This window comes from Hypanus sabinus, chromosome 30 (genome assembly GCF_030144855.1).
Source record: "Hypanus sabinus isolate sHypSab1 chromosome 30, sHypSab1.hap1, whole genome shotgun sequence".
In the NCBI taxonomy this organism is placed as follows: Eukaryota; Metazoa; Chordata; class Chondrichthyes; order Myliobatiformes; family Dasyatidae; genus Hypanus; species Hypanus sabinus.
The window spans coordinates 5,814,622-5,839,173 of record NC_082735.1 but is presented as its reverse complement, the minus strand read 5'-3'; the positions used below and the strand labels follow the sequence as shown (position 1 = coordinate 5,839,173).

The 24,552-nt window shown below is 41.8% G+C and overlaps 1 protein-coding gene across 2 annotated transcripts in view; it reads left to right on the top strand.

The window, feature by feature from the left end:
* Window positions 1-24,552, top strand: part of trit1 (tRNA isopentenyltransferase 1) — a 54,933-nt gene that overhangs the window by 20,998 nt on the left and 9,383 nt on the right. The window contains exons 6-9 of one of the 2 annotated variants that reach the window (XM_059954267.1): window positions 2,170-2,281; window positions 7,731-7,840; window positions 9,212-9,289; window positions 22,496-22,605. In XM_059954267.1, coding sequence (XP_059810250.1) covers window positions 2,170-2,281; window positions 7,731-7,840; window positions 9,212-9,289; window positions 22,496-22,605 — 410 coding nt within the window. The remainder of the gene's footprint in view (window positions 1-2,169; window positions 2,282-7,730; window positions 7,841-9,211; window positions 9,290-22,495; window positions 22,606-24,552) is intronic. The other variant, XR_009508647.1, reaches the window with a different exon arrangement.

The window sequence follows — 24,552 nt, the reverse complement described above, 5'->3', positions numbered from 1 at the left end:
ATAACTTGTTAAACCTGGCACTGTGGGACCTCCTCGATGACAGCAGCAAGAAGAGACTATGTACTGGATGGTGGGGCTCCTTGATGATGGATACTTCTTTGTGGATGGGCTCAGTGGTGGAGAGGGTTTTGTGATGGACTCGACTGGGCATTGGTGTTTCCATACCAGCTGTGATGCAACCAGCCAGGATACATCTATAGAAGTTTGTCAAGGTTTTAGAAGATGTGCTGAATTGTCAAGGTTTTAGACGACATGCTGAATTGTCAAGGTTTTAGAAGACATGCTGAATCTGTGTAAACTTTTAAGAAAGTAAAGGTGCTGTCTGTGATTTTGTAATGGCGCTTGGTCTGAACCCCCAATAAGGACTGGCTTGTTGATCTCCAGTTTCCTCCTCCTGTGGTCAATGATCAGCTCTTTGGTTTTGCTGACATGGAGTGAGAGGTTGTTGTGGCACCACTCAGCCAAATTCTCAATCTCCCTCCTGTATGCTGATTTGTCACCACCTTTGATTCAGCCAAGACAGTGGTGTCATCAGCAAACTTAAATGTGGTATTGGTGCTGTACTTAGCCTCTGCCGTAAGTATAAAGTGAGTGGAGCACGGGGCTAAGCAGACAGCCCTGTGGTGCACGTGTTGAGATGGAGATGTTGCCAATCCCACCTGACTGGAGTTTGCAAATGAGAAAATGGAGGATCCAGTTGCACAACTAGATATTAAGGTCTAGGTTTTGGAGCTTAGTGATGAGTTTCAGTTGGATGACAGTGTTGAATGCTGAGTTGTAGTCAACAAAGAGCATCCTGATGTATGTCCAGATGCTCCAGAGCTGAGTGAAGAGCCAGTGAAATGGCATCTGCTGTGACGACATGTATTGTGAATTTTTTTCAACAGTGGCTTTCTCTTTGCCATTCTCCCATAAAGTTACAATTGGGAAGCACGGTTGTCGTATGTGCAGTTTCTCCCATCTCAGCCACTGAAACTTGTAACTCCTCCTGAGTTGTCATAGGTCTCTTGGTGGCCTCACTCATTGGTCCGTTTTTTGCATGTTCACTCAGTTTTTGAGGATGGCCTGCTCTAGGCAGATTCACAGCTTTCCATTTCTTGATGATTGACTTAACTGTACTCCAAGGGATATTCAGTGACTTCGAAATTTACTTGTATCCATCTTCTGACAGTAAACTTTTTGCAGAGTTGTTTGGAGTGTTCTTTTGTCTTCATGGTGTAGTTTTTGCCAGGATACTGACTCACTGTTAGTTGGACCTTCCAGATACAGGTGTATTTTTACTGCAGTCAACAGGTCTCCAGAATCATCTCCATTTTACTAATTATGTGACTTCTAAAATCGATTGGCTGCACCAGTGATGATTTGGTGTGTCATATTAAAGGGAGGAGGGTGAATGCTTAATGTAATCAATTATTTTATGTTTTATATTTGTAAGTTAGATCATTTTGTAGAGATCTGTTTTCACTTTGACTCAGGAAGAGTCTTTTCCTGTTGATCAGTGTCAAGAATGCCAAAATAAATCCACTGATTTAATGCTGTAAAATAATAAAACATGAAAACTTTAGGGTTGGTGGTGGGTAAATACTTTTAAAAGACGTTGCATGTATTTTGATGATAAATTTACTTTGAGCATTCATTCCATCCACTTTTTATTTGCTTTTGGATCAGCAATATCTGTCAATGTTAAGTTTTTGTTAATATTGGTGAACATTTAGGAGATACGTTTTGAAGGAAGTGTTATGTTCATTGTTTATCGATACTAAAATTTCCTTGCAGCTCGAGTTTACTCTTGTCTAACAGCATAGTGTAGTGTATGTATACTGCCTTGGTTAACACCAATTATGAGAATAATCAAAGATCACCTGAAAGTTTAGATGTGTCTGTCTTGTTCTGGGGCTAGTTGTGATTAACGTGTGCTGAGAAATTAAATATTTCGCTTGTTAACTTCAGGTAGTCATGGCTGGTCAGTGATGTGTCACATGCACCTTCAATAAGTGGGAATGCTATCTGCAGTATGTCCCTGCATCTTTAGGATCTTCAGCTGAGGAATTTAGCTGCAATTTGTGATTCACACTCATTGACACACCAGGGAGGAGAAAAGACTAAGAGATGCAAATTAATGTTATTTAGTGTTGGCAAACTGTTAACTCTTGGATGTCTTTTGTCTAGTTCTGGATGAGCGCTTGAACCACCGAGTTGACGAGATGCTTGCTGCTGGTCTTCTGGAAGAACTGAATAGTTTTCATAAACAATACAACCAACAGAAAATAGCCAAGAACAGGTCAGATGTTGTCCTCTCATGGATATAATTAAGTAGCAAATTTATCCTATTGGGAAGTCAGACACAAAGTTTTTAGAATCTTAGTGAATTGTACAGAATGAAAACAGGCCCTTCATCACATCACGTTCAAGCTAGCTCATAGGTGCTGAGGATGTAACTAACATGGATAGAAAATTGGTTGACAGTCAGGAAACAAAGTGTAGGGATTAACGGGTCCTTTTCAGAATGGCAGGCAGTGACTCGTGGGGTACCGCAAGGCTCAGTGCTGGGACCGCAGCTATTTACAATATACATTGATGATTTAGATGAAGGGATTAAAAGTAACATTAGCAAATTTGCAGATGACACAAAGCTGGGTGGCAGTTATGAGGAGGAAGTTAGGAGAATGCAGGGGTGGACAGGTTGGGTGAGTAGGCAGATGCAGTTTAATGTGGATAAATGTGAGGTTATCCACTTTGGTGGCAAAAGCAGGAAGGCAGATTACTATCTGAATGGTGTCAAGTTAGGAAAAGGGGAAGTACAACGAGATCTAGGTGTTCTTGTACATCAGTCACTGAAAGTAAGCATGCAGGTACTGCAGGCAGTGAAGAAAGCTAATGGCATGTTGGCCTTCATAACAAGGGGAGTTGAGTATAGGAGCAAAGAGGTCCTTCTGCAGTTGTACAGGGCCCCAGTGAGACCAAACCTGGAGTATTGTGTTCAGTTTTGGTCACCAAATTTGAGGAAGAACATTCTTGCTGCTGAGGAAGCGCAGTGAAGGTTCACAAGGTTAATTCCCGGTATGGTGGGACTGTCATATGTTGAAAGGTTGGAGCGACTGGGCTTGTATACACTGGAATTTAGAAGGATGAGAGGGGATCTGATTGAAGCATATAAGATTATTAAGGGATTGGGCACGCTAGAGGCAGGAAACATGTTCCCGATGTTGGGGGAGTCCAGAACCAGAGACCACAGTTTAAGAATAAGGGGTAGCCCATTTAGAACAGAGTTGAGGAAAAACTTTTTCATCCAGAGAGTTGTGGATCTATGGAATGCTCTGCCTCAGAAGGCAGTGGAGGCCAATTCTCTGGATGCTTTCAAGAAAGAGTTAGATAGAACTCTTAAAGATAACAGAGTCAAGGGAAATGGGGAGAAGACAGGAACGGGGTACTGATTGTGGATGATCAGCCATGATCACATTGAATGGCAGTGCTGGCTTGAAGGGCCGAACGGGGTACTCCTGCAGCTATTGTCTATTGTCTGATGTTTTTGTGATCCGGAGGCTCTTTGGAAGTCAAGAATGAGACATAAAACTTACTTCTTGACATTTTGTTAAGTGTTACATAAACAAAGGGAAAAGTAGTCCTGGTCATCTCGTACTCAAACTAGAGATAACTAGTGATAACAATTAACCAATAAAATAGCCTGCTTCAAATGGTGTGACAGCTGCTGCTGAAAAATAAGAAGTTTCTACAGAAATGCAGAAGAAACTGTAGCACATTACTGAAAAAAAACTCCACTGGATATAGGTGATAATATAAAATTGCAAGCAAGCCTAGCTCAGTTAAACTACATGAAAAGTAACCTTCTACACCCCAATCCAACACGATGTACACTAATTCTGTGTACCAACATTCCCCTCTTTGCAACAGGAATTCGGGTGCATTCAAATACTTATTAATTGTTGTAAGAGTACCTGCCTCCACCAGCCACTCCGGCAGGGTATTCCAGAAACCAACCACCTTGTGAGTGAAAAAGTTATTCTTCAAATCCGCTCTTGCCCATTAACCTAAACTTCCACCCTGTCATTTGAGAGACCTGTCTTATGGGGGAAGGTTGTTTACTGTCTGTTCTATAATAATTTTGTTGACCTTTATCTTGTTGTTGCTTATTGTCCTTTGTTCCAAGGGAAACAGATTTAACTGGTCCAGTCTCTCCTCACAACTGAAATACTCCATCCTAGGTTACATCTTGATGGTTTATCTCTTCACCCTTTTGGTAAAATTATATTCTCCTTATAATAACAACAAGAAACCACAACAGTACAGTATTTGTGGCCGAACTGATATTTTACAGATTTGTACTAGAACCTCCCTGTCCCATATTCTGTGCCTATCTAATAAATGCAATTATCTTCTAGCTTTGGAAAAAAAAAAAATGCTGAAAGTACTCTGGTCAGAGAAACAGTTAATATTTAAGGTTAACAGTTAAGGTTAACAGTTTAAGGTTAACAGTTAAGGTTCTTCGTCAGAACTGGGAGGGAGACAAAAGAAACTAACTGAGTTGCAGGGAGGATAAGGGAAGGGAAATTTCTCTGCTGGCTTGGAACCCAGGGATAAGCTGTAAGCAAGTTGATCTGGTCAGTGCGTTAATGGGAGCAGTTAAAGTGAGAACGTAAAAATAACGCAGAAGGTAGGAAGTACAAAGTTGAAGGCTATGCTTTGCAGGAGAGTAGGGGAGGGCTGGGAGGTAGGAGCAAAAACAAACAACTGAGCTAATACCACAGATGGATGACTGATACAGAGAACTCAAGTTATCCGAACTTGTAAAATTAAATGTTGAGTCCAGAAGGCTGCAACATGCTCAGGTGGAGGATGAGGTGCTGTCCCTCAAATTTGTGTTGAGACTTGTAGCAATACAAGAGACTACAGACTGAGGTGACAGTGGAATGGAAAATTAAGATGGCGGACAACCGGAAGCTTCAGGGTCGTCCTGCAGACCGAACGTGCAAAATGGTCACCTAATATTTAGTTGTTTTTTTTCCCAGTGTAAAGGAGACCACATTGTGAAATATGCTATGTTGGAGGATATGCAGATGAATCACTGCTTCACCTGGAAAGACTACGTGGGGCCCTGGGTAGTGGGAAGGGAAAAGATGAAAGGAAGTGTTGTGTTACCCATAGTTGCAAAGGACTGCGCTGTAAAAAGGAGGAATGGGAATGGGTGGGAATGGAGGAGTGGACCAAGATGTTGTGAAGGAAATTGTTCCTCTGAAATCCTGAAAGGGAAGAGAAAGGTGTGTCTGGTGCTGGAATCTCCTTGAAATTCCAGAGAATGATCTGTTGAATAGAGAGGCTGGTTGAGTAGACCAGTGTAATTGTGGCACTGAAGAGCAGAGACACGAGAAATGGAGAAGATGCAACCAAGAGTGTTGTCAGTGGGAGAGGAGAAGCCACAGGAAGAAAGAAGGCATTTTAGAGGCATTTGATTGGAAGATTTCATCTTCAGAACAAATATGACAAAGTCCTGTCAGGAGTGAAGTGGGATGAAAATAGATGTGGGAGCTGTAGGCTTATGATGGATGTAATTGTTTGGCTTTCACCAGCCATGGGGGCGTGGAGACAGCCAGACAGCCAGCCAACAGTGGATGTGAATATCTAAATGGAAGGCACTCCTGGCCATGTGCCCTGACTCATTGGATTGCTTTAAGTGGAGTATTCAACAGATCACAGTGTATATTATGTGGTTCCATTGTTTAAAAAGGGTTCTAAGAGTAAACCTAGCAATTATCAGCCTGTAAGTTTGACGTCAGTGGTGGGTAAATTAATGGAAGGTATTCTTAGAGATGGTATATATAATTATCTGGATAGACAGGGTCTGATTAGGAACAGTCAATATGGATTTGTGCGTGGAAGGTCATGTTTGACAAATCTTACTGAATTTTTTGAAGAGGTTACGAGGGTAAAGCTGTAGATGTTGTCTATATGGACTTAAGTAAGGCCTTTGACAAGGTTCCACATGGAAGTTAGTTAGGAAGGTTCAATCATTAGGTATTAATATTGAAGTAGTAAAATGGATTCAGCAGTGGCTGGATGGGAGATGCCAGAGAGTGGTGGATAACTGTTTGTCAGGTTGGACGCCGGTGACTAGTGGTGTGACTCAGGGATCTGTATTGGGTCCAATGTTGTTTGTCATATACATTAATGATCTGGATGATGGGTAGTAAATTGGATTAGTAAGTATGCAGATGATACTAAGATAGGCGGCATTGTGGATAATGAAGTAGATTTTCAAAGCTTGCAGAGAGATTTAGGCCAGTTAGAAGAGTGGGCTGAAAGATGGTAGATGGAGTTTAATGCTAATAAGTGTGAGGTGCTACACTTTGGTAGGACTGAGCAAAAAATAGGACATACATGGTAAATGGTAGGGCATTGAAGAATGCAGTAGAACAGAGTGATCTAGGAATAATGGTGCATAGTTCCCTGAAGGTGGAATCTCATGTGGATAGGGTGGTGAAGAAAGCTTTTGGTGTGCTGGCCTTTATAAATCAAAGCATTAAGTATAGGAGTTGGGATGTTATGTTAAAATTGTACAAGGCATTGGTGAGGCCAAATTTGGAGTATTGTGTACAGTTCTGGTCACCGAATTATAGGAAAGATGTCAACAAAATAGAGAGAGTACAAAGGAGATTTTCTAGAATGTTACCTGGGTTTCAGCACCTAAGTTACAGAGAAAGGTTGAACAAGTTAGGTCTTTATTCTTTGGAGCATAGAAGGTTGAGGGGGGTCTTGATAGAGGTATTTAAAATTATGAGGGGGGTCTTGATAGAGGTATTTAAAATTATGAGGGGGATAGATTGAGTTGACATGGATAGGCTTTTTCCATTGAGAGTAGGGGAGATTCAAACAAGAGGACATGAGTTGAGAGTTGGGGGCAAAAATTTAGGGGTAACTCGAGGGGGAACTGCTTTACTCAGATACTGGTAGCTGTGTGGAACAAGCTTTCAGTAGAAGTGGTAGAGGCAGGTTTAATATTGTCATTTAAGAAAAAAATTGGATAGGTATACAGACAGGAAAAGAATGGAGGGTTATGGGCTGAGTGCAGGTCAGTGGGACTAGGTGGGAGTAAGCGATCGGCACGGACTAGAAGGGCCGAGATGACCTGTTTCCATGCTGTAATTGTTATGTGGTTATATATATATCTCTTTGAAGTGCTGCCATGGAACTTTATTGGACCTAACTGAAAGAGATATTGGCCTTAATTTATCGTCCCTTCTGAAACATGGCCTTGCTTGTATTGTAACAAATTCCTAACAGTTTCATGTAGTTTTTTGTGCAGCAGGTTCAATTTTCCAATATCTCGTGAATGGTGGTGCTACTTTTATGGCCCCCACTTTCATTTTTTGGGTTAAGATTATAGTGAAATACTGTAGCAGCTTTGTCATTCACTGATTCTAAAGCAACATGATTTTGGGAGGACATTTTTACATGATTCTAAAGCAACACCATCATCTGGTAAGCTGATATCCTGTACAGCTGGCCTTACTAGAATTCCAAAATGGACTGTTCTAGCTTACATCCTCAAATGCTTTTGTCTGTGTCAGAGTGATGGATGTATCTCCTCGGCATAGACAAAGTGCTCCATCCATGAGATGTCATAGGAATCGTGTAGGAGCTGAGTCATTCATTCCATCCTGTCCTTTGTTTTCATTAATTGGTGATGTTTGTATCTTTTTTACTTTGGGATACAGCCAGGACTATCAGCATGGCATTTTCCAATCGATTGGGTTCAAAGAATTCCATGAATATCTGATCTCGGAAAATAGCTCCAGTGAAATAAGAGAAAAGCTACTGACCCAAGGTACATTCCTGTGCTTGTGTATTGAAAGAGTAATGTTCAGCTGCACTTGGCTAAGCAATGCATGAAAGCTCCCTTCTGGGTGTACAAGGGAAATAGATATATTTAACAAGTAGCGAATGTAGCATCCATGCTCCACCGAAGCCAGATACACAAGTGCACGTATGTATCAGGAAGTTTCTACTGAGCTCCAAGGCAAACTGGGTATCTTTTCCTCTGGCACAGAGGGCACCAATAAGATCAGTTAATCTGCAATGTATGTTACGTTTCACCTTGTGAAATGTGAGCTTCAGTAACAAAATTAGCAATTATTACCCTTTCCAAATTGCTGTGGTGAGATGGCAGTGAACCTTTGGACCACAGCAATCCTCTAGGAACTCCCACTGCACTAGTGAGTTCCATGGGATGGCATTCAGACTCCTATTCTGAATATAAGAATGTCAGAAATGGAGGAAAAGTGAGTAATCCGATTGCTCCAAGTTGATTTTTTTCCCTCAACACTGTTTTCCGGTCTTTCCCCATGTCCCTTGATTCTCCTTGTGTTTGGAACTCAATTATCTGTCCTTTGAATAAAGATAACAGCCACAGCTGTCTAGAGTAGAGAATTCCCCTCTGATGGAAGACATTATTTAAGTCATGATAGCTTACTTTTTATTCTAAACTCATTCACCCCTCATCTTAAACTCAGCAGCCATGGCAAGCATCCTCCCTGCATTACTATTATGTCAACACATACAAACAGCTGGCTGGTGGCGCTGTGGCATCAGCGCCGGACTTCGGAAGCGAAGGCTCCCAAGTCGGCCCGTCCCAGGCACACTTTCTATCTGTGCTGGGTTGAGTGCTGAGCTAGCCACTTGGCCTCGTAAAAAAAAAACACAAGGGTCGAGTCAGGAGCGTTCATACTGTGACCCGGTTAACCCGAAAGGAGACCGGTCATGACACTACGCGCCAGGTAAGAATGGCTGACTGTCTGGTGTGACAAGCTATGAAATGAACACATACAATATGATGGAGGCACATAGCAGATCAGGCAACAGAGGAATACTCAGTCGACATTTCAGGACAAGGCCCTTCATCAGCACTGGAAAGGAGAGGGGAAGAAGCCAGATTAAGATGGTGGGAGGAGGGGAGGGAGTGCAAGCTAGCAGGGGATGTGTGAAAGCAGGTGAGGTGAGGAAGGGAGAAGCCGGGGGGTGATGGGTGGAAGAGGTAAAGGATTGAAAAGGAAGGAATTTGATTGAGGAGAGTGGATCATGGAAGAAAGGAAAGGAGCAGGAGCACCAGGGACCCCTCCTCATCCAAGCAGTTTTTGTCTGATTCTGTTGGAGTGGTGAGTTTTTGATCATTTACATGTTGTCTCACTCATCATGGCAGGAATCACAGCATTGAAACAAGTCACAAAGCGTTATGCCAGAAAACAAAACAAGTGGGTCCGGAATCGCTTCCTGAAGAGTAAGTAACGGAATGTTTGAGGAAGAAATGTAGAGACCAAGTATGTTTCTTAAACATCAAGTATGCCTTAGGACCTCTGTGAAGTTCTATATCACAACATCCCTATTTAAAACCTGCTCAAGCTTCCAGGCTTCATCTAAATGTCACTGCTTCATGGGGCTCTAGAAACCTATTGAATAGTAACTTTGTAAAGGAAATTTGAAAATTAAATATGAATTATCTGTAAAACTGTGGGGAGCAGTAAATAGTTGGGATGAACTGAATATGTCAGTCAAAGAGCCAGCACAAGCCATAACTCAGAATAAATCTGGTTTAATATCATTGGCATAAGTCATGAATTTTTTTGTTTTTTTATTGGCAGCAGAACATTGGAATACAGAATAATAAAAATTGTATACAGTACATTGAAAAAATATTCAGCTCCTAACCCTTTGTTCACATAAGTGAGTATTACAACCAGGGATATTGATCAATTTAACTGAGAATTGTTATTTGTGAATCCCATGCTCTTTTTTTTCATCTGGAGCCCAAAACACAGGGAAAGTTGGAAAACATGGAAAAATTCAAAATTCAAAAACTGAAATATAAGCAGTTCAAAAGTATTCATCCATCTACGCACTGTACTTGAACCACCTCTCTCACAGCTTTTACAGCCAGTAGTCTTTTTGGATAAGTCTCTATTAGCTTTGCAAAATGTGATGGAGCAAGATTTGCCCATTCCTCTTTGTAAAATTACTCAAGCTGTGTCCTGTTAATTGGGAAGCAGCAGTGGACAGCAATCTTGAGGTCGTGCCAGGAGATGTTTGATTGGGTTAAGGTCAGGACTCTGACTAGGCTACTTAGAGACATCAGTTTTCTTCATTTGAAGCAACTTCATCTTTGTTCTGGCAGTGTGCTGTGGGTTATTATCCTGCTGAAAGATGAACTTCCTCCCCAGTTTAAGCTTTCTGGCAGAAGCTGCAGGTTTTTATCTGCCATTTGCGATCTGTTGATTTTGAGTTTTGATAGATTTTTTTTAAAGTCTTAAATGTTTCCTGAAATAGCTGTGGCTGTGACTGTGGACTTCAGCTGTAGTAATCCTGATCAAAATTATTTGATGATTCCTGTGGGAGCTACATGCAAAGCTTTGCTGCTCATCAGCAGCATCTTAATCTTAACTCATGGAATTGGGAAAAGAGATTTTACTCATAGATGTGCTGTTGGATATGCTGGTTTATCACTGTCACGTGCTGAGATACAGTGAAGAACTTAGTTTTGTAAGTCAGACAGAGATCATTTCAAAGTAAGTTCAGAGTACGAGGGAAAAGCAATAATGAAGTGCATGTTATGGTGTTACAGTTATTGCCACAGAGAAAATGCAGCACAGGTAGACAATAAAATGCAAGAGCCATGATGAGGTAGATTGTCAGCTCATGAACCATGGAACACTACAGCACAGTACAGGCCCTTCAGCCCTCCATGTTGTGCTGACTCATATAATCCTTTTTTAAAAAAATACTAAACCCACACTACCCCAAACCCTCCATTTTTCTTTCATCCATGTGCCTGTCCAAGAGGCTCTTAAATACCCCTAATATTTTAGCCTCCACCACCATCCTTGGCAAGTCATTCCAGGCACTCACAACCCTCTGTGTAAAAAACAAAACAAAACAAAAAACAAACAAACGAACAACTTACCCCTGATGTCTCCCTTAAACTTTCCTCCCTTAATTTTGTACATATGCCCTCTGGTGTTTGCTATTGGTGCCCTGGGAAACAGGTACTGACTATCTACCCTATCTATGCCTCTCATGATCTTGTAGACCTCTCTCATTCTTCTACGCTCCAAAGAGAAAAGTCCCAGCTCTGCTAACCTTGCTTCATATGATTTGTCCTCCAAACCAGGCAACATCCTGGTAAATCTCCTCTGCACCCTCTCCATAGCTTCCACATCCTTCCTATAATGAGGTGACCAGAATTGAACACAATACTCTAAATGCAGTCTCACCAGAAATTTGTAGAGTTGCAACATGACCTCTCTACTCTTGAACTCAATCCCCCTGTTAATGAAGCGTAGCATACCATAGGCCTTCTTGACTACCCTATCAACCTGTACGGTGACCTTGAGGGATGTATGGATTTGAACCCCAAGGTCCCTTTGTTCATCCACACTCTTAAGTAACTGACCATTAATCCTGTACTCAGTCTTCTGGTTTGTCTTTCCAAAATGCATCACCTCACACTTGTCTGGATTGAACTCCATCTGCCATTTTTCTGCCCAACTCTGCAGCCTGTCTCTATCCTCTTGTAACCTTCAACCACCTACAGCTCCATCCACAACTCCTCCAATCTTCATGTCATCTGCAAACTTACTCACCCATCCTTCCGCCTCTGCATCCAGGTCATTTATAAAAATCACAAATAGCAGGGGTCCCAGGACAGATCCCTGTGGCACTCCACTAGTCACCGACCTAGTGTCCTTCGTATATTGTCTTGAGTTTGGTGTTGTCGTATAAAAACCTGTCTGATCAGTATCAGTATGGGTAGAAACTCCTCTAATCGTTTGGCCATGATGGAGGTAAATAATCTATAATCTACATTAAGAACGGATATTGGTCTAAATGACCCGCATTCCATCTTATCCTTGCCTTCTTTCGCTATAGCTGAGATTATCGCTTCCTTCCAATTGGGTGGCATCTGTGCCTTTTTTTAGAGCCCAGTACCTTCTGCTTTCTTCCTTTGAGCCAATCTTTTATCCAAACAGCCAAGGTTCCACTTATCCCATGCCTCATGACTTTCTGGATGAGTCTCTCATGAGGGACCTTGTCAAATGCTTTGCTAAAATCCATGTAGACCACATCCACTGCCCTACCCTCATCAATTTCTTTTGTTACATCTTCAAAAAACTCAATCAGGCTCGTGAGGTACGATCTTCCCTTCACAAAGCCATGTTAACTATCCATGAGTAGACTGTACTTCTCCAAATGCTCGTAGATCCTATCCTTAAGAATCCTTTCCAGTAGTTTGCATAGCACCGATGTAAGACTCACTGGTCTATAGTTCCCAGGTTTCTCCCTATTACCTTTTTTAAACAAGGGAACTACATTTGCCATTCTCTAATCCTCTGGCCCTGGGGATTTATCAATCTTAATGTTTTTAAGAAGATCCAGCACTATTTCTTCCTTAATCTCCACATTGTCCAGCACACAGGCCTGCTCTACTTCGACCTCATCCTGATCAAGATCCTTTTCACTTGTGAATACTGAAGCAAAGTATTCATTTAGGATCTTCCCAACCTCCTCCACTTCCAGGCACATGGTGCCCTCTTTATCCTTTAGCAGTCCCACCTTCGTTCTCATCATCCTCCTATTCTTCACATACACATAGAACACCTTGGGGTTCTCCTTAATCCTACATGCCAAGGCCTTCTCATGCCCCCTTCGAGCTCTCCTAAGTCCTTCCTTTAGCTCCTTCCTAGCTACCCTATATTCCTCATGAGCCCCTACTTCCTGCTTCTTCTATCTAACATATGCTTCCTTTTTCCTCTTGATGAGTTTCTTTTCAAATTATTTAAGTGGGATAGAAGCTTGGTGCACATTTTCAAGCCTTTGCCTGATGGAAGACTGGAGAAGAAAGACTAGGGTGTGAGGGGTTTTTGATTTGGCTGATTCTTTCTCTGAGGCAGCAAATCGTGTTCAAAGGTTCACTTATCAAAATTAAGTATGCAGTATACAACTGAGATTCATCTTTTCTAGATAGCCACAAAACAAATGAAGCATGGAAATCTTTCAAAGAGAAATATCAACACCCCCCACCCACGCAGAAGAAAAACTAACAAAGTACAAGAAGATCATTGACCCTTAAACCCCCTCCCCACACACAAAACAAACCTAACAGAACGCAGCACGAACATCGACCTCCCCAAACCCCCTCCCCACACACAAAACACACCTAACAGAACGCAGCAAGACCATCGACCTCCCCACACACAGAACAAACTAACAGAATGCAGCACGAACATCGACCTCCACAAACCCTCTCCCCACACACAAAACACACCTAACAGAACACAGCAGGAACATCGACCTCCCCCAAACCCCCTCCCCACACACAGAACAAACCTAACAGAACACAGCAGGAACATCGACCTCCCCCAAACCCCCTCCCCACACAAAGAACAAACCTAACGGAATGCAACAAGAACATTGACCCTTGAACCCCTTCCCCTGCACAACGAAATGAGAAAGAACAGGTGAAAGCACAGAATACAAAAATAATAAGAATGAAAACCACAGTCCATAAACTCAATTGACCAATCGATAAACAGAGGACCTCAGTGACATCCTCCAGCATCATTGAAAGAGAGAGACACTTCTCGAACGCAGAGGCCTACCCGCTGGCTGCGGCGAGCCGCCACACAGACTCATTCTCTCGCATCAGAGGGATCTCATAAGTGACCAAAAGGCAGGCAGTCAATACGGAACCCTTGCTCGCCTTCCACATTCACATCAACATCCCAGACTTCCTCAGCGCATTATTTGGTGATTAATGGAGTAGAACATCAGTTTGTGTCTCTAAGTTTCTTCACCAAGAGACTGTTCGAGTTCGCGCTCGCTTCCCAATATGCAAAGTGCTGTATCTCTGAATGGATCTGCAAACTGTAAGTCACAGGCCGCCAGCAGTCCTACAAGCCCATTTAAAATGAAGAAGAAATGTAAAATGAGCAGTTTTGTGGACTTTCTGGAAGATGTCGACTGGAAGAGCGTTGTACGCTGGTGCCATGTGGACTGAAAGTCAGTGTAGAAGCTATTAATTTATCTTTTTAAAGTGGAATCCGCAGGGTGAATAGCACACATGGTCATTGTATGATAATGAAATGATCGCAGTGGTAGGATACAAAGTCTTCGCACTCTATATTTAAGTAACTGGTATACTCTGCAGTAATCCATGGTCTTTCATTTGTGGAAGGTAAAGAAACATGAATAATGTAAGTATACTTAAGCAAGTGATTGTGGCACTAAATTCAAACAAGAATAAAAACAATTTGAACTGAGGAGTTAAAGACATAAGATTGTATTCCTTCTCTTCTCCACCCCACCCCCCTTCTTATGCTGGTTTCTGCACCCTTTCTTTCTAGTCCTTATGTCACGGTTCGGCTTGTAGCATCAACTGACTATTCCCTTCCGTAGGTTCAAGTTTTGAAAGCCTTGCCTGCTGTCCAATATGCCCCCAACCTTGATGCCATTCATAAATTTGCTGATTCAGTTTAGCACACTATCGTCCAAGTCATTAATATAGATTATGAACAGCAGTGGAACTAGCAGCAATCCATGTGGCATGCCATTTGCTTATTTTGTTACATATGCTGTTATGTTTAGAGAAGGATTTTTAATTTGAGACACAGGGAACTGCAGATGCTTTAATTTGAACCACATACAATTTTTTCTTGATAATCCTCATCAAAGAGCCTTGGTTCGGAATGCTGTTGTTCGCTTCAATTGTTTGCGTAATTTGTGCTTTTTTTCTTGCGCATCAGGTGCTTGTCTTTTATTTTTACTTTTCATTCTTTATTTTCTTTAATTGTGTTCTTTCAGTTTCTTGCTTTGTGGCTACCTGTGAGCAAACAAATCTCATGTTTGTATAATTCATACATTCTTTGATAATGAATCTTGTTGCAGTAATGGATCCCACAACTCACCTGGGTCATAGAGGTGCTGTACAGATGAGTGCTGCACCAGTTTCCTCCATCTCTCACGGTTGTGGGCAAGTGCCTGGGCTGTAGCAAAGCTCTCTCCAGTCCACTCTGCAATGCTGTCTGCCCATTTCTTCCTCTGCCTTTTTCTTTTTTTTGCACTGTTCCCTGAGGAATGTTTGAGAGTCCACTTGATCTTGTTATGTGGCCATACCATATCAGTTTCCTCTTCTTTACTGTGGACAGTAGATCTTTGTAGTGTCTTGTGCTGAGTGATGGTTCTTTGTACTTCTGTATCGGAGATGCTGAGGGGCCTTCTGACGCATCTCATTTTTACTGCCTGGATCTTGCAGTTCTGCTGTCAAAGTCCAAGATTTACAAGAAAATGGTGAGCACAATCAGAATCAGGTTTATTATCATCGGCATGTTAACTTTGCAGCAGCAGTTTGATGCAATACATAATCTAGAAGAGAAAAAAAACAATAAATAAACAAGTAAATCAATTACAATATATGTATATTGAATAAATTTTAAAAAGTGTAAGAAATACTGTATATTTAATAAAAAGTGAGGTAGTGCTGTTACGTACCCCATAACTGGGTGTCTTACCAGCAAAGATAGAAGTGTCCGTTGGAGTCTGGTACTATTTTCCAAACAGTGTTTATTAGTAAAATATACAAATCAATATCAGCAATGCAAATATACAGAGAATACACGTTAGCAATACTAAACCTAAAAGTGTGGGTATAATAATAATTAATAATAAACAAGCTCTATCGATGTCTAGGGGATAATGAATTGTCATATGTGAATATAAAGTTCAGTTCAGTTCATACAGGTTGAGGTAGTTGTTGGTCAATGTGTTGTAATTGTTGGAGAGAGAGAGAGAGAGAAAGGACGAGCAAACAGTGACAGCTATAGTCATTCAAACCTTCCTTTACTTTCTTGATCCGTCGATGTGTTGTGGCAATTCAGATATGACCCCTCTGTCCTTTAGCTAGACCGTTCTTCTACGGTGGACTCGTCACCCAGGCAAGGGTGGACACACACACAAGCCCCCACCGGCCTCGCTATAAACACTGTGAGTTAAAATTGACCGATCCTTCGTTCGGTCTCCGATGCCCCACACTTTCTCGTGGGTTCCGACACTTAAGCAGTGCTCACTAGTGTGTCTCTTGGTGTGTCTGAGGGGTGTCTCCCCAGACCTCACTTTTATCCCTACTCACGGGGTCTCAGGTGTCAATCAGTTTTGAATGGCTTAGCCCATCAAACCAGCCCACTCCGGCTGTCCACTGAGGAATTTTAATGAACAGAATAGTACCAAGTAAACAGCCCTCTCCGGAGCCATGAGTCTTACAGGAGTCATAATATGGTCTCTCTCCTCTGGTGTTATCTCGCCCTTGTCTGAAGCAAATGTTCCAGTCCCAGTATGTTTTGTTCCATCTCTTTCTCTCTCATTAGCAGCCTGGCAACAGTAATGGTTTGTAATTCTCCCAGGGGAGGGGGACATGGGCAACCTTGCACCCTTCTGCCCATCAGAGCTGTTCATCCTTCGTAACAGTGTTTACGGGTTCAATGTCCATTTAGGAATCAGATGGCAGAGGGGAAGAAGCTGTTCCTGAATTGCTAAGTGTGTGCCCTCAGGCTTCTGGCATGCCCTGGTTGCTGGAGGTCCTTAATATTGGACACTGCCTTTCTAAGATACTGCTCCCTGAAGGTGTCTTGGGTACTTTGTAGGCTAGTACCCAAGATGGAGCTGACTAGAATTACAACCCTCGGCAGCTTCTTTTGTTTCTGTGCAGTAGCCCCTCTGTACCAGACAGCAATGAGCCTGCCAGAATGCTCTCCACAGTACAACTATAGAAGTTTTGAGTGTATTTGTTGACATGTCAAATCTCTTCAAACTCCTAATGAAGTATAGCCACTGTCTTGCCTGCTTTATAACTGCATTGATATGTTGGGACCAGGTTAGATCCTCAGAGATCTTGACACCCAGGAACTTGAAACTGCTCACTCTCCACTTCTGATCCCTCTATGAGGATTGGTATGTGTTCCTTCGTCTTGTGAAGTCCACAGTCAGCTCTTTTGTTTTACTGATGTTGAGTGCCAGGTTGTTGCTGTGGCATCACTCCACTAGTTAGCATATCTCACTCATCACCACCTGAGATTCTAACAACAATGATCATCAGCAAATTTACAGATGGTATTTGAGCTATGCCTAGCCACACAGTCATGTGTATATAGAGTGTAGAGCTAAGCACGCACCCCTGAGGTGTGCTAGTGTTGATCGTCAGCGAGGAGGATATGTTACCACCAATCCACAAAGTATGTAATCGATGAGGCTATGATGTACTCCATTGGGCGCATGCCAGGACTAGCATCATGATTCATTGTGCTCTCCAAGAGTGTTCACAAGCACCATGTTGTAGCTGGTGAACTCAAGAAAGCGTAATCCTCACTCATTGGTTATGGCATTACAGGAGGGCCCGCAGAATTCCTTCCAGTCTTCCAGTGTGTCTGCACCCATCTTGGCATTCTAGTCCCCTTGGATGATTAGAATATCCTTTTTGTCCACCCTGTCAATAGTGCCCTGGAGTTAGAAGTAGAATTCCTCCTCTTGTCCATCTTCATAGTCCGTTGTTGGTGCATAGGCCTGTATTACTGTGACATTGAAAGGTGCTGCTCTAAGATGGATGGAAATAAGCTTACTGGAAACTGGGCAGCTTCTATGTACTGAGTTCTTGATGCTCTTGTTGACCAGAAATCCTGAATCATTGGCATGTTTGTCAAGTTCTCCACTGTATGTGGTCTCCTCAGTAAGATTTTCACGGAGGTTTCTCCATCTGAGCTCCACAGTGTGCTCATAGGTGAGTTCCTGCATTTTCTGTCCTTGGGCAAGTTCTCGCATTCCTTGTGGCTAATGATGTGTAGTCTCTCCCACGGATCCCAAAGTTAACAAATTTCACGTCACATGCCGGTGATTATAAGATTGATTCTGATCTTCTGTGGTGAGGTTTCACCAGTAGCATACTTAGCACCTCCGCCCTGGTGTGCAACTGATGGCGTAGTCCTTGATGACCCAGGCGGCGACCAGTCTGGAATGGGGTCTGTTACTGTGTCCGTCATGTATTGAAATTAAATTTTTCTGTTTCCAGGCAGTCCAAGATCAAGGAAACCTCATGTTCAGGCGATTTGATCTTTTAATCTTGACATGAGTACATCTTCAGTTTGATATAAGACCGTGAAACATAGGGGCACAATTAGGCCATCCAGCTCATTGAGAATGCTCTGCCATTCCATCATGGCTGACTTTTCATCGCTCTCAACATTCTCCTGCCTTCTCCCAGTAACCGTTAACACCTGACTAACCAAGAATCTATTCAACGTCAGCTTTAAATATACCCATGACTTGCCTTTTCCAGCTGTCTGTGGCAGTGAATTCCACAGATTCAACACCCTCTGTCTAAAGAAAGTTCTCGTTTCTGTACTAAGTGGATGTCCCTCTATTCTTAGGCTGTACTCTCTGGTCCTAGATTCCCCTACTTTAGGAAGCATCTTCATGTCCACTATAGTTAAGGCCTTTCATTATTCAGTAGGTTTTGATGAGCTCTTCCCTCATTCTTCTAAATTCCAGTGAGTACCGGCCCAGGGCCACCTTGCATGGTGCTCCATTCAGCCCTAGAATGCAAACTTCCATCATGAGAACAGGTGAAAAAGTACTTTAGCTGTAGTGTCTCAGTTAGTTTGAAAGGATCTTTGATGTTTTCTTGGCTTCCATTGGCCACAAGGAAAACTCCGAAAACAATAAATAGGCTTTGTTCCTTTAAATGAAACATTTGATGGTAGAAACATAGAGAACATAGAAAACCTACAGCACAATACAGGTCCTTCGGCCCACAATGCTGTGCCGAACATGTACACACTTTAGAAATTACTTATGGTTACCCATAGCCTCTATTTTTCTAAGCTCCATGTATCTACCCAGGAGTCTCTTAAAAGAACCTATCATATCCGCCTCCACCACTGTTGCCGGCAGCCCATTCCACACATTCACCACTCTCTGAGTAAAAAACCTACCCGTGACATCTCCTCTGTACCTACTCCCCAGCACCTTAAAACTGTGCCCTCTTGTGTTGGGCATTCCAGCCCTGGGAAAAAGATAGGAATGACTTGCTTTCTCTTTTGAGTGCCTTAAAAGTTAGCATCACAGGCATGCTAAGTACAAGCTGTCACAAACTAGAGAAAATCTGCAGATGCTGGAAATCCAAGCAACACACACAAAATTCTGGAGGAACTCAGCAGGCCAGGCAGCATGTAGGCCGAGACCCTTCAGCAGGGTGAGTCAGAATTAGAAAGGAGGGGGAGGGGAGAGAGAAACGCAAGTGATAGATGAAAGCGAGAGGGGGTGGGGTGAAGTAAGGAGCTGGGAAGTTATTGCTGGAAGAGATACAGGCTGGAGAAGGGGGGAATCTGATAGTGGAGGACACAAGGCCATGAAAGAAAGAAAAGGGCGGAGGAGCACCAGAGAAGTGATGGACAGGCAAGAGATGAGGAGACGGGAAACGGTGGGGGGAGGTGTGGGCATTACTGTGTTCGAGAAATTAACATTCATGCCTTCAGGTTGGAGGGATGAGACCACACTCAGGTTAGAGGAGCAGCACCCTGTTTTCTGTCTGGGTAGCCTCCAACCTGATGGCATGAACATCAATTTCTCAAACTTCCAGAAATAGAATTGTATTTATTTTCAGCTTCCTTTGTTCTACGTTTTAAGAATTTCTTATATAATACATTTTTCTTTTTACAAGCATTTTGTATTCCCTTTGTTAACCAAGGCTTATCAATATACTCTGTCAACTTTTTTAACTAGTGGGCAATGTTTATCATACAAATTAGTTATTACAGAAACAAATACTTCATAGGCATTATCTACAAAGACTGTATTTCAATCTTGTTTAATGAACTCCTTAAGAGATTTAATGGTACCTTCTGTTATGTGTCGAATTAACCTACTAGTTTTAATTTCATTATTAATCATGATGCAGCTCTCAAAAGCTACAAAAACAGGCAGGTGATTGCTAACATCGTTTATCAGTAAACTATTTCCCCATCAGTAATATTTGTAAATATGTTATTGATAAGTGTAGCATTATTTACAGTTATTCTGCTTTGTTGTGTGATTGAAGGATATAAACTCATGCAAAACATTGTATTGATAAAATTTGTTATTTGTGTATGTCCATGAGGATTTAACAAGTCAATATTAAAATCCCCACAGACAAAAACCACCTTTTTGGTAATGTTATCATATAACCCAGCCAACTTATCTTTAAATGTATCTGTTGGATCCTGGGGTTCTATATATACAGCTTATAATTATATTTTTGACCCCTCAACTTTAATTTCTGCAGTCACACATTCCATAATATTGTTTAAGCAAAAGACATATTTTCAACGATTTCACTTTTGTAAGATGATTTGATATGTAGTGCAACCCCCCTCCCCTTTTAATAAGCCTATTAATGAAAAATAAATCATATCCTTCAATCTCAACCTTGGCAATTTGCTCTTCTTTTAGCCAAGTCTCAGAAACAGCTATTACAGTAAAGTCCTTATGATATGAATTCAAACAATCCTGGATTTTTAAAAGATTCATGCAGAGGCTTCTACTACTAAAATGTATTATTGATATAGTTCCATCCATATTCACATTTCTTTTGAACTGCTCTTCAGAGTAGTAATTGCACTGTCGGTACATGCTGTGATAAAAATGATTGTCTGGATCAGTGACATTTTCAATATTATAAAATCTATGCTCTCGGTAATCAAATGTTTTAAAATAGAGATCCTCCACCTCTATACTTCTGATTCAGCTGTATTTGTCCAAGTCAGAGAGTTCTCTTACCACGATGACTTTAGCTTTCTCCGTGCTCCATTCAGCTTAATCCACACTTTACAGTTCCTTGTTCAGGTTGCTTGTATTCTGTTTTGTTTTCTGAGGGTCTGGGCCTGTCTGGCAATGTCGGCGTTCTTCTTTGTTCGGTGTTCGTTCAGGTACACTTCAGTTCCCTTCTGTCTTCTGGCTGTCGCAGTAAATCAGTCTTAAATTTCCTGTTTACAAACCAGATTGTAATAGTCAGTTTTGTCTTGCCGAAATAGCACTGCTTTCTATGCTAATATTGTTAGCTCCAAAAAACTGAAGCACCTGTTGCTCCAGGGAGATTGATTCACCTGGTGGAGCGTCCTCTCCCTCTCTACCTCTGGCTATAATCCTCATACGAGTGGTGTCTGGTATCAAGTCCACTTACAATCACATTGTCCATTCTGGTGTACCGTTCCAGTTCATCTACTCATCATTCTAAATCTAAAATGTTCTTATCCTACAGAATTATATTTTTAAGTTCATGAACTTCCTCCATTAGTTCAAGCAGTTTTGTTTGTTGTTTGTCCACTTTACTGATCTTTTCCGACAAGAAGTTAGGAGACTTCTTCATCTCCTCCATCATTTGGATGTATCTTGGGTGGCATTTTTTTACTGCAGTAACAAACAACAGCAAACACTCGACAAACCTTGGAAATTGAATTAAGTGCTTTCACAGTAGAGCGTGCTCTCGACAAGAGGATAAACACAGATAATGGTAGGGCACAGAGGAGTGTTGTTAAACAAATAAATCTTGGGAAACAGTTCTATAATTCCTTGAGTAGCATTACAGGTAGATGCAATAGTAAGGAAAGTTTTTGGCATATTGCCCTTTATAAATCAGAGTATTGAGTACAGGAGTTGGTACATTACTTTGAAGTTGTATACGATTTTGGTGTAAAAGAATTTGGAGTATTGTGTACAGTTCTGCTTATATACCCACAAGAGAGATATCAATAATATTTAAAGAGTACAGAGACATTTTACAAGGACTTGAGAACATGAGTTACGGGGAAAGGTTGAATAGGTTAGGACTTTATTCCCTGGAGCGAAGGAGAATGGGGGGTATAGATAGGCTTTTTCTACTGAGACTAAGTGAGACTGAAACTAGAGGTCATAGGTTAAGGATGAAAGGTGAGATCTTTAAGGGAAGACTGAGGGGCACTTCTTCATTCAGTGTGGAACAAGCTACCAGTGGAAGAGGTAGATATGGGTTTGATTGCAACATTTAAGATAATTTTGGATAATATATGAAGGGCTATCATTCAGGTTGGACTAGGCAGAATAATAGTTTTGCATGATTTAGAAACTAAAACTTAATGTTACTTTTTCCAAAGAGAATTTGCTACGAGTACAATTACTATCTGTTGTGTGTTTGTCTGCATTTGAAGTATTCGTGTAAAGAACTGGAAACGTTTCAATGGAAGAAATGGGATTAGGAAATAAAATGGGAGAATTGACCCAACATGGGAGATGGGAAGAAAGGCTCTTGTGTAAAGATAACAGTAACATTTCTTCAATAAATATGTAGACATACAGAATCTATCCTCAGTCAACTCTCAGTAAAGTATTTACAGACATCTTCTGACCATCTTCCTGTATGATTTTATTTCCAAAGGGCCAGGGGTGAACGTTCCATCAGTGTATGGCCTGGATGTGACTGTTGTCAGTCAGTGGGAGGAGATGGTGTTGCAACCTGCACTCCAGATCATTGAGAGCTTCTTAAAGGTATGGAGCACTGTGTTAGTGTTTAATGAGGGAGATGAGAGGTGTATATCACAGTGATATAGACCAGGACAAGCTGTAAAGGAGGAAGGCAGCCGAAAAGAAATTATAGACCAGTTAGCCTGACCTAGTGATTGGGAACATGTTAGAGTCAGTTGTTAAGGATGAGGTGATGGAGTACTTGGACAAGATAGTACAAACTCAGCATGGTTTCCATCAGGGAATTTCCTGCCTGACGAACCTGTTGGAATTCTTTGAGGAGATTACAAGTAGGATAGATAAAGGGGATGTAGTGGATGTTGTATATTTGGACTTTCAGAAGGCCTTTGATGTGCTGCCACACATGAGGCTGCTTACTAGGTTCAGAGCCCATGGTATTACAGGAAAGTTACTAACATAGAGTATTGGCTGATTGGTAGGAGGCAGCGAGTGGGAATAAGGGGGCCTTTTCTGGTTGGCTGCCAGTGACTAGTGGTGTTCCGCAGGGGTCAGTGTTGGGACCACGTCTTTTAGATGATGGAATAGATGGCTTTGTTGCAGAGTTTGCAGATGATATGAAGATTGGTGGAGGGGGGCATGTCGTGTTGAGGAAACAGGTAGGATAGAAAAGACAGATGAGGAAAATGGGCAAAAAGATGGCAAATGAAATACAATTTAGGAAAATGCATGGTCATGCACTTTGGTAGTAGAAATAAATGTGCAGACTATTTTCTAAACGGGGAGAAAATCTAGGAATCTGAGATGCAGAGGGACTTGGGACTCGTTGTGCAGAACACCCTGCAGCTTAACTTGCAGGTTGAGTTGGTGGTGAGGGAGGCAAGGATGTGATGCTGAGGCTTTCTAAGGCACTGGTGAAGCCTCACCTTGAGTATTGTGAACAGTTTTGGGTCCCTCATTTTAGAAAAGATGTGCTGGCATTGGAGAGGGTCCAGAGGAGATTCACAAGGATAATTACAGGAATAAAAGGTTTTTCATATGAAAAACGTTTGATGGCTCTGGGTCTGTAGTCGCTGGAATTCAGAAGGATAAGGGGGGATCTCATTGAAACCTTTCGAATGTTGAAAGGCCTGGACAGAGTAGATGTGGAAAGGATGTCTCCCATGGTAGGAGAGTCTAGACAAGATGGCACAGCCTCAGGATAGAGTGGCGCCCTTTCAAAACAGAGATGCAGAGAAATTTCCTTAGCCAAAGGGTGGTGAATTTGTGGAATGTGTTTGCCATGTGGAGGCCATGTCATTGAGTGTATTTAAGGCAGAGATTGATAAGTTCTTGATTGGATATGGCATCAAAGGTTATGGGGAGAAGGCCCTAAACTGGGGTGGAGAAGGAGATGTAAAAAAGGATCAGCCATGATAGAATGGCAGAGCAGACTCAATGGGCCAGATGGTCTAATTCTGCTCCTATGTCTAATGGTCTTGTGGTAAAGACTGTAGCCTTCAGTAGCAGAACACATTGTGGTAGGAAAGCAAAATACAGCATCCGATTAGAAAGGAAAAGGATGGAACCAGGCTTCACTCAGATATAACATTTCCATTGAATTTTGGCAACTTGTGACAATTGTGTTCTGCAATTAATGGCACGACAAGCAGAGATGCTGCTTCAGATCCAGCATCCCAGGTGTAATCCTGACCTTGGGTGCTGCCTGCCAGGAGTTTGCACACTCCTCCTGTTCCCAAAAGCACAGGGGTAAGTTAGCTAGATTCTGTTAATCATCTGTAGTGTGGGTGGGTGGTAGGGAATTTGACAGGAGCTAGAGGGTGAATGAGAGAACAGGTGGCAAGGAAATATTTAATTTTAATTACAAACCCCATTTCCAGAAAAGTTGGGATAATGCAATAAAAACAAAAATCTGTGATATGCTAATTCACGTGAGCCTTTATTTAACTGACAAAAGTACAAAGAAAAGATTTTCAATAGTTTTACTGACCAACTTAATTGTATTTTGTAAAT